Source organism: Urocampus carinirostris, chromosome 6, assembly GCF_059441175.1.
Source record: "Urocampus carinirostris isolate Australia breed hairy pipefish chromosome 6, RoL_Ucar_1.0, whole genome shotgun sequence".
In the NCBI taxonomy this organism is placed as follows: domain Eukaryota; kingdom Metazoa; phylum Chordata; class Actinopteri; order Syngnathiformes; family Syngnathidae; genus Urocampus; species Urocampus carinirostris.
The window spans coordinates 14,555,365-14,569,024 of NC_142354.1; the positions used below are offsets into that span (position 1 = coordinate 14,555,365).

Consider the following 13,660-nt stretch of genomic DNA (forward strand, 5'->3'; position numbering starts at 1 on the left):
TATATACTGTATACATATACATACAAACACATGCATACATACATACATACATACATACATACATACATCCATACATACATACATACATACATACATACATGCATACATATACATTTATACAAATATATACTACAATGATGTGAGGATACTAAAAATTAAAAAAATAAATGCATTTGATGGGCCGCCATTGTACGTCTTTGCCTCACTACCTCTCTCTCCTAAGGTGCTGTGCTACATTCTTAAGGACATACTGCTACTGTGATTCATAGCCCAATTTTTAACATGGCAAAGTGACGAAAAGTCTTAAAAATGTATCCGTCAACTCTTAAAAAAGTGATGGAAAGTTGTCGATTAAAGTAACTTCTGCCAACACAGAAATATTTAAGATATCAACGTTTATACAGTCTATACAACTGTTTGAAATTTATTTGGTTAAAAAAGACAGACTTAAATTTGTTATCAGAAATCACCTCTTCTCTTCTCGAGTCCTCCCAAATAAAATATGAAATTTCAGGTTTGCTCGGGGCTTGGTATTGCAAATCAAGTTAATTTCTCGGGCTCAGGCTGGGTTGGGCTATAACATTCGCAAAATTGGGTCGGGTCTGGCTAGATTCCTTAAAGCCTGCCTGATCTTACCTCTTCTATGAACCAAGTGATTTAGTAACATAAAACGAAATCAAAGAGAGTAGATATGCAGCATTTCGGGGGACAACACAAAAACAAATTTTCACCATTTTTTCCCCTTGTTATACATATTTGTAGCCACCTTCTTCCGCCTCAGTCGCTCTCATTGCCGGTCATCATCGATCATCTGAAACAAGGCCTGGAGGAGGCGGTCATCCCGATGCCTGTAAGGCTTTGCACTGTAGAAACCGTCACTATAGTCACTGAAGACATTGTGGCCGGTGCTGCCGTACTTGTTGATAAAGTCCAGAGCTTGGTAGAGCTTCTGCGGCGGGGGTTTTGTCGCCCTGATGGGGGAAATACGTTGTACGGCCGGGCTTTGCCTGTTGAAAGCCGTCTGCAGGAGACGCAGCAAGGCCTGGGTGGGGGAGTAAGGGGGGCCAACTGGCTGTCGGGGCTTCTTTTCAGAATCAGGAGTGGCGAAAGATTGGGTTTTGGTCTTCAGGGGTGGAGGTGCCGGGGTGGGTTCCTGCATTGGACAAGAAGGAATTAATTCATGTGATTAAATGGCACTGTGTGTATTTATTGACAGATGTGGATGTATTGTGTAGTGCAACCAAAAACAAGTGTGAAAAAGAACAAGGGAGAATGAAAACTACGGACACACAAAGTGTCATCCCTGTTCTCATTTTTTTGCCAAGCTTTTCACAAAGTTTTTAATCACTTATCAATACACACTGTCCCTTTAAAGCCTCGTGTGTAATATTTGACCGTTAAATGTCACTGTTGTCAAAGATTGCTACGCTGTGCTCTGTGGCACTGGTTTATGGTCGCAAGTGTCAGGACCAGAACAAGCAGTGGACCCAAATGCGTAACGTTTCACACAATGCTTTATTGAGGGATCAGGGAAGTCAGGGCGAGAGGAAAAGACAGCGATCTGGTGTTTCCTGGGCAGGAGGAGCAGGAAGCCCTCGCGGCCGGTGACAAGTCGGGTAGCCGGGACAGGAGAACGAAGCGTGGTCGTGGATTGGGAGCAAGTCGGGTAGCCGGGACAGGAGAACCAAACGTGGTCGGGGATTGGAAGCAAGTCGGGTAGCCGGGACAGGAGAACAAAGCGTGGTCGGAAGCAAGTCAGGTAAGCGGAGATGATCAGGAAGCCAGGGACAGGGGATCGATACAGGAAACAGGCGACGGAATCAGGCAGGATGCAGGAACAGGTCGGAATCAAAACGGAAGCCAGAGTCAAATAGTGCTTGCTTTGCATGTGCTGAGGTTCGCTGACGGACTGACAAAGAGTGATCGGGAATGAAGTGCTTAAATAGGGAGAGGGGAAATTAGGAAACAATTAGCAGCTGGGGCTGAAAAAGTAGTTGAGGGCAATTAGCGGGCAAGTGACAGAATCGTGACAGCAAGACGACAAACAAGTATGACGACAAGCTTTAGGTATGGATTCCACTATACAAATTTCTTGACCTATAATTTGTGATAAAAATGAATATTCGTATAATAGATCACAACCAATTTGGTTTGTCCCCTGCCCACTACCCGAAAATAGCTGTGATAGGCTCCAGCACCCCCGCGACCCTATTGAGGATTAACGATCCAGATAATGGATGGATGGATAATAGATCATGCATTTTTTATGTACTCATATCAATGTTTTTTTTTTTTACTGAATGAAAGTTTGTACCACTAGAAGGGGCTAAATTTTACACATGTCCCTTCACATGCTGTGAACTCCCACTAGGGAAAAACACATTTTTCTCTACAACGTTTTAAACTTTTAAAATTATTTCATTTTATTAAAAGAGATGTTGAATACAGGGAGGTATTAACAATGAAGAATTTCAAATTGACAGATAGTTTTGAGAATCATTTAGATTTTTTTAGATAATTTTACGCTTTTTTTCCTTTTTAACTATATCTTAAATTACCTTTCCAGTTACTATATTTTAACATGTTTCAGAGCAACATAATAAGAAAAAGAAACATTGCTTTATGGCAGACAGCAGCTATTTTTGCTCATTTTATTTTCCCGATTTGACAAATAACGTAAATAAAATTTTTGTATTTAATTGGAAATGTTACTTGTCTTTTATCATATAGAAAAAGATTTTAAAAAGGTAAACGAATAATTAAAATGAGAAAAAAATCAAATCAACCTTTGTAAAATATTTTTTAAACAAATAAACAAGAAATATATTTCTAAATTAAATGCAAATGTAAATAAAAGACTCATTTTGGGATGTACTGTATATGATACAATATAACATACAGTGCTAAATGCGTGAGCAAGAAAGTGCAACATATTCCACCAATATATTAAGAAATCTAGAAAAAAGTTTGCTTACAACGTTTATAGAATAAGAAAAAATTTCATTGATTTCATACTTATTTTAATTTGATTTATTTTTCTTATTATTTCTTTTTTTCTCCATATATATTAAAAATATTAAATATGTCCAATTTCAAATATTTTTTTCTTCCATCACCTTTATTTTCAATTATTTAAAAAATATATATATTGCTTGATTTTATTTTGTTTATTTTTCGTATTATTTCTTATATTTTTCGCTAATGTTATAAAAATACTAGACATGGTAGATTTAATACATTTTTCTTCCTTTATTAATTTCATTTACCAAAAATAATATATGCTTTAAAATATGTTAATGAAAAAAAAGGATTATTTATTTTTTATGTTATTTCTTTTCTTGTTATTCCTTATTCTATTATTATTTTAGAAATATTGTTATTTTTGAAATATTCATAATTAATGTTTTCACTTATTAATAATTGGGGTTTTGGGGTTTTTAAGGGTTATTGTTCTATCTTCGTTATTCATTATCCATTATCCGTTATCAGTCAGTTCATAATACGCTACAAAGCCTAGGGGCCGGGACACTTACTCTCAGCCAAAAGGCCAAGCTAAGGTCCTAGCCCCAAAGCCTTGCTGCGATCATTGCGAATGCACCGTTCCCGGAGGTACTGCAATACCGGGCCGATGCGTGGAGTGGACAGAGCAAGCTCTAAAGGCGAAAGATTTATTCGAAATGAAGAGAAACAAGAGTAACTTATTAATAATTAATTTTGTCACGGTCGCCGTGGCGACAAGTCTGCCGCGCCCCCGAACTCAAGCTGGAGCAGATCAGCTGATTGCTGGTCTGCTACTTAAGGCTGGGTTGTGGGTTTGGCGGGCGCTGGCTCATTACACATTCCCCGGTCTGTTATGCCTTGTCCTGTTTTAGTTTTAAACATTGTCCGTTCTGTTATGCCTTGTCCTGTTTAGTTGAGTTGGAAGAAACAACTGTTTGTTTTTTCATGTCCCAGAGTTTTGGACAACTTTTATTTTGGTGAATAAAAGTTTTGGATCGTTACGCAATTGAGTTCTCCCTTCCTGCCTCCTGCCTCCGTTCCGGTCCGATCACTCCTTCCACTCCACCACGCCTCGTGACAGCCCCCTTCCACTCCACTACGTGACAAATTTATTTTTCCTATTATTTCTCATTTTATTTTTATTTTCTCATATATTTTTGAAGAATATTTATAACGCCAGATTTCAAATATTTTCTTCCTACCTTAAATTCATGTACAGTATGAAGCTAGCTTTGTCAAACTAAGTGAAGTCTATCATGCTGCTGCACCAATGGAAAACCCTTTAGGAAATAGTTAAAGAGACAGTGTGTAATATGTAGTGCTTCCTATTGGTACAAAAACGTTTATTCAGTAGGTTTCTTCATTTTCCTCATGTTGAGGTTTTTGAGACTTTGATTTCAATAACAGGCAAAACTACATGAACTATCATACCAATATTATTTTTTTTAGAAATCAAAGGTTGAGAAATGTGTATTTCTTTTACATGGTTAAATCCCCACTCAAGTCTCCGCCATGTTTGTCTGCCATCTTGCTGCTACACTGTGCTCTGCGGACCCGGTTTTGTTTCGCAGTCGACAACACAGCGACATCTAGTGGTCAAATATCACACAATGGGGCATATTTATGAAATGAATGGCTGCTGCTTTTAACATGTTTACCTCCATCATGTCATCCATATGTTCCACACCGCGGCGGTCATTCTGCACGGCATTGTACGGGATGTAGACGCGAGGTTTCTTCATGTGCTCCGGTTTTTCCGAAGTTCCGTGAAGAATTAACTTCCAGCTCAGGATACGACCCTCGTTTTCCATACGGCCCGACTGTTACCCAAAAAACAACGTTAGACTGAGGGGTACTAAATTATTGGAAACAATTCAAAGAGGGTGGATCACATCCAGCATTTGGTTTGAGTTTTTCATTTATTATTAAATATATTAAAATATAATTTTTTTTTCAACTTGATATATTTTTTTTAAATAATAAAAAATCATTTAATTCACATGTTTTTGTCAAAAACATCCATACAATTTATTTCACATTTTCTTTTGGTAAAATGAGGAAAATATTCTAAAAATTAGCAAAACTGTAAGCCAGAAGATCAACAAAATTTTACTTATGACGATGAACACTTTAGAAAAAAACAGTTTTGGAAAGTTTTTATTAATTTTTACTATTTTAGTTTAAAAACATGTAAGAAAAAACTTAAAATGATATGCCATACAAAATAATTTGATTTTTTTCACAATTTGATCATATTTATCTTTTCTATTTTACGTAAAGAAAATAATCTTTCCAAAATGTACTTTATTGAATAATACACAAACAAAACTGTCATTGACTGATTACTTTCACCTGTGCCTGCTCGTTTGGCGCCAGCTGCTACTGGCTACTTGATTGTTTCCTCGCCCTACTTAAGCTCAGTCCTTTCACTCGCCGATTGTCAGTCCGTCAGCAAACCTCTGTTTTCACAAGGCAAGCATTGTTGACTCTGTCTTCCGTAGGTCCCGTTTTTCACCTGTTCTCCACCCATCCGTTTCTGGTACGACCTGTATTTTGACCCCGACCACCTTTGATCTCCCGTCACGGCTAACGACCCGTTATTTTTATCCCGACCACGTCTGATCTCCTGTCCCGGCTAACGACCTGTTTTTTCCGTCTACTACGCTACAACCTCCCGCTCCGGGAGATCCGCTTTCGCATTTGGAACACGTTCCGATTCCGTGAGCGGCTTGCTTCCCGCGTCCAGCGAGCACCGGATCGCGGGCGCTGCCTTTCCTCTATATCTCAATAAAACTTGTGACTAACGTTACGCATCTGGGTCCTACTTCCGTTCTGGCCGTGACAAAAACAAAATCAGTTAAAGTGTCTTTTCCTACAAGCAGCAAAATAATTTGCCATACAGGGATAAATTAGGCTCTTTTAACAGAATATTTTCCCTATTTTCCGTTTTTTGAATTTTAATGTACTTAGATGATTAATACATAGACAAAACAAAAAAATTGTAACAGAAACTGTTTCCGAAAATGAGCAATATGACCTGCAATATAAAATCATTTTGCACATTTTAAAGATTCTAATACTACAAAGGACTGTGGGACTTGTAGAACAGAGACAAATGACACGCACAAACTCTGACTAACTCGTTAAAAAAGCCTCATGTGTATTGGTTTGGTTAATTTCTCAAGGACATTTCCATTTAATTACAATTTTTTTTTAAATAAAAAAATTAATCATTTTTAAATATACCTCAATAAAACAAAAACATTCTAAGTAAAAAATACCGCTAAATTAGTACAAAAATTCTGCCATCAAAGATAATTTTGTAAATTTCAAACATAATTTTTGTCACGACCAGACGTAACGTTTTCTCACAATTTTATTGAAAGAAAGAGGAAGGCCAGCGCCCGCGATCCGATGCTCGCTGGACGCGGGAGGCAAGTCGCTCTCGTACTCTGATTGTGATCCAAACACAGAAATGGATCTTCCGTCGCGAGCGATGGCGGTGTCAGGGTCAGAAAAACTGGTCGGTAGCCGAGACTGGGAGAGCAAGGCGTGGTCAGGGTCGGAAACGAGTCGTAAGCCAGAACGGGAGAGTTGACGTAGTCGGGGACAAAAGAGGTCGTAAGCCGGGAGAGCAGACGTGGTCAGGTTCAAAACAGGTCGTAGCCGAAGACAGACGGGAGCAAAAACGGGACAGGTGGGAGTCAGGGTCGAAAAAGGCTTGCCTTGTATAAACAGAGGTTGCAGACGGACTCACAACAGGGGATTGACAGGACTGGGTATGAATAGGCACAGGAAGCCAATCAGAGCCCGCAGTGATTGGTGCAAAATGAGCAGGCATAGGTGATTCACATCGGTAATCATGACAATTTTTGCCATTTGAATGGAAAGGAAATATTTGAAAATATGACTGAATATATTTTAAAAGTACAGTACGGTAATCTTAAAAATTAGAAAAAATATAAACGTCAATGGAAAACACTCTTGTTTTGCTGAGTGGCAAGGTAGGCTGAGGTAAAGGTTAAAAATCTGCATATTACAGAATAATAACAGAACCCATTAAAAGTAATAATACTACAAAATAAAAGTTTATAATTTTTTTAAATAAGTGAGAAAATATTAGACAAAACTGTTGATTTTTGACTCACAGTGTCAGTTATCTTGATGGTCCAAGTACCAGATGGATCTTCTCCCCACGTGTGGACCGACATGAAGTCCCAATTTCGAAAACCGTTGGAGGACGTGTCACGCTCTCGCTCGGCAAGCAGCACTGTGGTGGTGCCTATCAGAGAAAAACGATTTGATTACTGAAAATTCCGAAGTACGAGCCGCTACTTTTTCGTTACATTTCAAATACTGCAGCTTTAAATATGGTGCAGCTTCTTCTTTTTGTGGGGGCACCAAGGTAAGTGGTGAGCTGCTCTTTTCCACAACGCATGCGTTCTATGTACAAAATACTGCTCTGATGTCTGGAAAGATTTATGGCCCCCCTTTTGGAGAATAAATTAGTTGATGTTTTAGTCAACGTTATTGATATAATACGTAACAGGAGCAAAACGGAAGTTTTGCAGTATTTTTTGAATATTTACTTTCAACTTTTTCCACCCAAGAATCAAGTCCTCAATTTATACATCCAAATTCGGGTTTCTTTCAGTATCATCTGCCTAAATGTCAGGTCGCTAAAGTTTCCTTTAATCCTCAAAAACCATGACAAGCAAATGCAATTTTTGTCCAGTACGGCAGCTACAACGAATGACAACACAAAAAGACAACTTCTACATCTGTATTGCAATCTGGCACTATTCTACTATCCTCAGTATGCTTGCCCTGGCGCTGTTGTCGAGAAATAATAGGACTCACATTCTATGCGAGGCAGCCCTCTTTCATGTTTTCTATCGGAGGAATAGTAAATATGTGTATATCTTTGTAATCGGCATCTTTGATGGTCACAAACTCTAAAAACACGTAATGTAAACAACTTGTAAAAAATGGATGTCAAGTTAAGTCACGTTTATTTGTATAGCCCTTAATTACAAGAAGTCTCAAAGGGCTGCACAGACCACAGATAATTGTAAACCACAGACTGTTATTACACCATCCTGTGATCTAAAACCTACATGAGGGCAAGGAAAAACTCAAAACCTCAGCATGATGGTTTATTTTCATGTCATTTTAAACCTGGGGCTTTAAATCTGGTGCGAATTGGACAAAGACAAAATTCAGTGATAACGCGGCCTGTAATCGGGTGCACTACAGACGCTCCCCTACTTATGAACATTTGAATTACGAACAACGGTACATATGAACATTTTTTCGGGATGTAGAAAAATATCCGGACATTGCTGTAAGTTAGATTTTGTATTGTGTGCACCTTTTTCCGAGTACAGGACAGTACTGTAGCGTTTCTTTCCACCGCTACCGGCCTGTGGTGGCGCTGTGAGAGCTCACCCAGCATCCGCCCCGTTGAAGAAATCCGACTTCCTCTTCCTAGTTTATGTGTAAACATACTAAACTGTATATCCAGCGTGTTCAGAACGTTGACATTTTTATTGTTTAATATCTTGTGGATCCATTCAATATGGTTGATGTAAAGTGTAAAGAGGAGGCGAGCTGTTTCGTTTGAAATGAAAGTGAAATAAGAAAGCTTGATGCGGTTGAGAAATGTTTATTTTTTTTTGTACAAAACAATACAGGTTACTTTTATAAACCGTAAACATACAAAGTATAGCACTGATGCAACTTACGAAACAAATTCAACTTACGAACGATCTCGTTAGTAGGGGAGCGTCTGTATGTATTCTGGAATGTACAGTATATGTATTTGTATACGAATCATCTCTTTCTTACCAGCTGGCGAAGTGAGCGTGATATGAAGATCGCCTCTCCTGGTGTATTCGATACTAGCCTCCACCTGCACATGCTCCAAGGTTCCAATGGAGTTATCCTGCCCTGCGCAGGCCTTGGTTGGAATCTCAATAGTGGTCTCCCCTGCCGCTTTCAAATCCCTGTGGGAGAAATTAAAACAGCAGCCAACGTTAGATGCAAAACTCCATGGCCACAGAACACTTTGACAACTCTTGGATGGTTTCTAATTTACATAATCAATTCCTAACTACACAGCATTATATCCAGACAGAAGAGCATCTTCAGCGACAGACTGCTGTCACTGTCTTGTACCACGGACAGACTGAAGAGATCTTTCCTTCCTCATGCCATGAGGCTCTTTAACTCCACCCAGCAGAGTAAAGGCCCACATTAAACCACACCCCCTACATTGCATATTACCGAATTTTATTGCAATATGTATTCTGTGTAGCACTATCCAGATACTCTATATAACACGCTACAGTGGGTATAAGCACGTCACATTGGATATTTGTATATTGTATTTTTTTTGCTTTATTGTTGTATTGTTCTCAGCGCAGGGATGCTGCTGGAAATGTGGATTTCCCTGTGGGGATGAATAAAGTATCAATCTATCTATCTATCTAACTATCTAATTTGGGTGCATGTCTTTTTAGGTGTACAATTAGCTTGTGGTAACATTGACCAGTATGCACATCGGGGATTAGTTTGCTGGCATTCAATAAATTTGCAATGATTAACAAAATAATACATAAACATTAGCTATGGCAGAATGTTTTTTAAAAAGAATATGGCCCACATTTGAAATAATCCCTGTGCCATGGATTTGAATAAATAATTCAATAAACACAATTCATGGTGGCAGCACCAATAATACTCTCCAGATAAAGTCTGTTTGTTCAGCTAATTTTGATCTGAAACTTATATGAGAGATGTAAATGTCATGATTACTGATGTGACTCTGCTGTGCCCGCTCATTTGGCGCCAACTGCCGCGGGTCCTGATTGGCTCCCTGTCACTATTTGAACCCAGTCCTGTCAGTCCACTGTTGTCAGTCCGTCTGGGAATCTCCGTGTATACCAAGCAAGCCTTTTTTGACCCTGACTCTCGCCTGTCCAGTTTTTGCTCTCGTTTGTCTCCGGCTACGATCTGTTTGGATCCTGACCACGTCTGCTCTTCCGTCCCAGCTTACGACCCCTTTTTGTTCCCGACTACGTCTACTTTCCCATTCTGGCTTACGACTCGTTTCCGACCCCGATCACGTCTTGCTCTCCCAATCCCAGCTATCGACCAGTTTTCTGCCCCTGACACCGGCATCGCTCACTTCCATGTTCGGATCACAATCCGAGTATGAGAGCGACTTGCTCCCCGTGACCAGCGAACACCGGATCATGGGTGCAGCCCTTCCTCTCTTTCAATAAAACTTGTGGTAAACGTCACGCAAGTGGGTCTGGTTTCTGTTCTGGTCTTGACTGTTAAAAATGTGCAGAATTTAGACATTTGTAATATGGCAAACCATGCATTTTTATGCTGCATGTTGTTTGTAAATATAAGGATAGAAAAACATCTTTATGTCAAAAAATACAGAAGTGTATTTTTGCTGAACCACAAACATAATAAAACCCCCCAAAAAGGCAAAACCAACACAAAAGCCAAACAAAAACAAAACAAAAACAAAACATAAAAACCAGAGAAAATCCCAAACAAAACCAAAACCCAAAATAAACCCCTCTCCAAAATACCCGAAACAACAACAAAAAACAAAATCCCTAAGCCCCACCCCAAAGACAAAAAAACAGATCAATTCAAAACAAAAAGGAAAACCCAAAACACCACCACTACCACCGCCACCACCAACACTACTCCTAATACTACTATTAATACCACAACCACCACTTAAAAAAGGAAAGGGCTCAGTGGAGGGCTTTTACAACAGGTTGGAATTTCTTAGCTGAGGTTTGGGCTCTTTCCTGTTATCCTGGCAAGTTTATAATTCATTGATGTCTTCTCTCCTTATTTCGGGTCTCTATAAAGTATAAACCTATTGGTATCAGTCTGGAACAAAGGATACTGAGCAACCATTTTAAAGGTTATGAAATCCAAACAAAGGTAAGAAAATCTGTGATATAAATGACACTAAAAATTATATTAACAAAATGGAACCTGTCCTATTACAAGTCCAGTTTGTGGGCGCTGTATTTACCTGGGCTGGAAGGAGTCATCCCTCACGATGCATTGCTTTTTTTCTGGCACGTGTTTCCACGTAGCGGGGTCAGCCAGGTCCACCAAGGCTTTGGCGTTAAGAAGTCCGAAACCGAAACGACTGTTGACCATCAGTCCCGCCCCGTTCCTCTTCCAGCCCGGATTATTGGCCAGGGGATCGAACTCGGACGTCCACACCACGATGTGCTGCAGGTCTCTCCAGGTCAGATCGGGGCTGGGGATGAGATCCGGTTTAGGATCTCGAATAATGATACCGATTTAAGTAACTTCTACTTGCATACTTTTGCTCGAGCGCCAAAGCAAATATTCCGGCAGCAAGCGGGGCGGAGGCCGACGTTCCGGTGTGTGTCTGAGTGCACTCGTTGTGTAGATCGGCGCTCGTCTGAAGAACACAAACAGGAACTCATTGATTATCAATCACCAACATTTTGGGGAATTCATGAATGTTTTGGATTTAGGATTGAACATTTTCAGAATTGTATTCTCTTAACGGTGAATGTTTGACAATTATCCATCCATTATCTGCACCACTTATCCTCAGTAGGGTCGCGGGGGTCCTGGAGCCCATCCAGGCCGCCTTTGGCAGGGGACACCCTGAAGTGGTTGCCAGCCAGGGATGGACAACTCATTCGTTCATTCACACCGGCCAATTAACCTGACTGCATGTTTTTGGAATGTGGGAGGAAACCGGAGTGTCCGGAAGAAACCAATGCAAGCACAGGGAGAACATGCAAACTCTGCACAGGAAGGTTTGTATAAGGAACTAATTGATTATCAATCACCAACATTCTTGGGGAAATTAATGAAAGGTTTAGATTTAGGATTAAAAATGATCAGAATTATATTTTCTTAACCGTGAATGTTTGACAATTATCCATCCATTATCTGCACCGCTTATCCTCAGTGGGGTCACGGGGGTGCTGGAGCCCATCCCAGCCAGCTTCGGGTAGTGGGCAGGGGACACCCTGAACTGGTTGCCAGCCAGGGTTGGACAACTCACTCGCTCGTTCACACCTAGGGTCAATTTAGTCTGGCCAATTAACCTGACATGCATGTTTCTGGGATGGGGAATTAATAAATGGTTTGGATTTAGTATTGAAAATGTTCAGAATTGTATTTTCTTATCAGTAAATGTTTGACAATTATATTTGTGTTAAATACAAATTAAAATAAAATAAAAAGTGGCTAACATCAGAATAAATCCCTGTGAATTTGGGGATTTTCATATGTATTTATTATATAATAGGTTAATTGTGTAAGGCCAGTTATTAAATTTTATTTACTGTATTGTCAACATCATAATAATAACCAATAAATCCAAATTTAGGGAATTATATATGTGTTTCTTATAAGGTTTCTCATAAGTGTAATTATTATTAGCATTGTTATTTTTGTGTTGCAATAATTACATCAGAATTTAAAAAAACATGAATTACAATTCAAAGAATTTTAAATGTTTTTATTATATAATTTATTTTATACTTATTGTGTAGGTGTCATAATCATATTGTCTCAATAAATATACAAAACTAATTGTTGACGCCAGAATGAAAACTCTTGAATCACAATTTGGGGAATTTTATATGTATTTCTTATATAATTTTTTTTTATTTTGTATATATATATATATATATATATATATATATATATATATATATATATATATATATATATATATATATATATATATATATATATATATATACCCCTAATGCCCATACATTTGCAGGTATGGGCCGCTATTGCGGCGTGAGTGTGTGTGTGTGTGAATAGGTAAGTGTGAAATACATTGTAAAGTGCTTTGGGAGGTCTTCAGTGAATTGAAAAGCGCTATACAGTATAAAATGCAGATCATTTACCATTTATGTGTTATTATCATTATCATTACACTTTTTTGTTTCACAAATTATTGACCTGTTTTCATATAAATGCTCTTTTAATTTCATTGTATTTTTCTGTCATATTTTTTAGATGATATATTTACATTTCCCCAAATAACTATGTATATATATTTTTTTAGATTTCTCCCCCCATTTAAAGAATAATTTTTCTCATTTCCCTATCATTTCAACATATTCCTCTGTTAGTGTAGCATGAAAATGGTGAAAGTAAGAAAAGTATTATTTCAAATACAGTCGAACTCCAAACCCAATAAAGGGGTCTACAGAGCTTATACAAGCGCATCTGAGAAATCTACGTAGTTGCACTTCACACAAGCAGCTTGGCTGCAAAGATGATTTAAGCCAGTAGATGGCGTCAGAAAGCAGAACATTTTCAAATTCCAGACAGCATCTTTAAGTACTCACAATCCTCTGGTCGGTGTAGTCTCCGCTGCTGTACGCTGTGGCTAACGTGGACGAGCATTTTTCTGCATACCACGGAGACAAACCCTGCTGGGAGGCGCTGCTTATGGAGATGGTGTAGATGCTGTCCGTGTAGCCGTCACAATCGCAGTTGTCACCCTGACGGCCGCCGTTTCCCGACGCCCAAACGAAAATCGAGCCCTTGCCGCCTCGGCCCTGAAAAACGAAATTCCGACTTAGAAAAACAAAGCTGTCGAGCCCGTTTTTTG

General features: G+C 39.0%; 1 protein-coding gene across 1 annotated transcript in view; it reads right to left on the bottom strand.

The window, feature by feature from the left end:
* Positions 1-13,660, bottom strand: part of pcsk1 (proprotein convertase subtilisin/kexin type 1) — a 29,780-nt gene continuing 16,120 nt past the window's right edge. The window contains exons 8-14 of the mRNA XM_088338005.1: positions 13,395-13,607; positions 11,370-11,470; positions 11,069-11,302; positions 8,848-9,005; positions 7,149-7,282; positions 4,659-4,820; positions 1-1,153 (exon numbers count right to left, since the gene is read on the bottom strand). Of these exons, the coding sequence (XP_088194131.1) occupies positions 788-1,153; positions 4,659-4,820; positions 7,149-7,282; positions 8,848-9,005; positions 11,069-11,302; positions 11,370-11,470; positions 13,395-13,607 (1,368 nt within the window). The 3' untranslated portion in view covers positions 1-787. The remainder of the gene's footprint in view (positions 1,154-4,658; positions 4,821-7,148; positions 7,283-8,847; positions 9,006-11,068; positions 11,303-11,369; positions 11,471-13,394; positions 13,608-13,660) is intronic.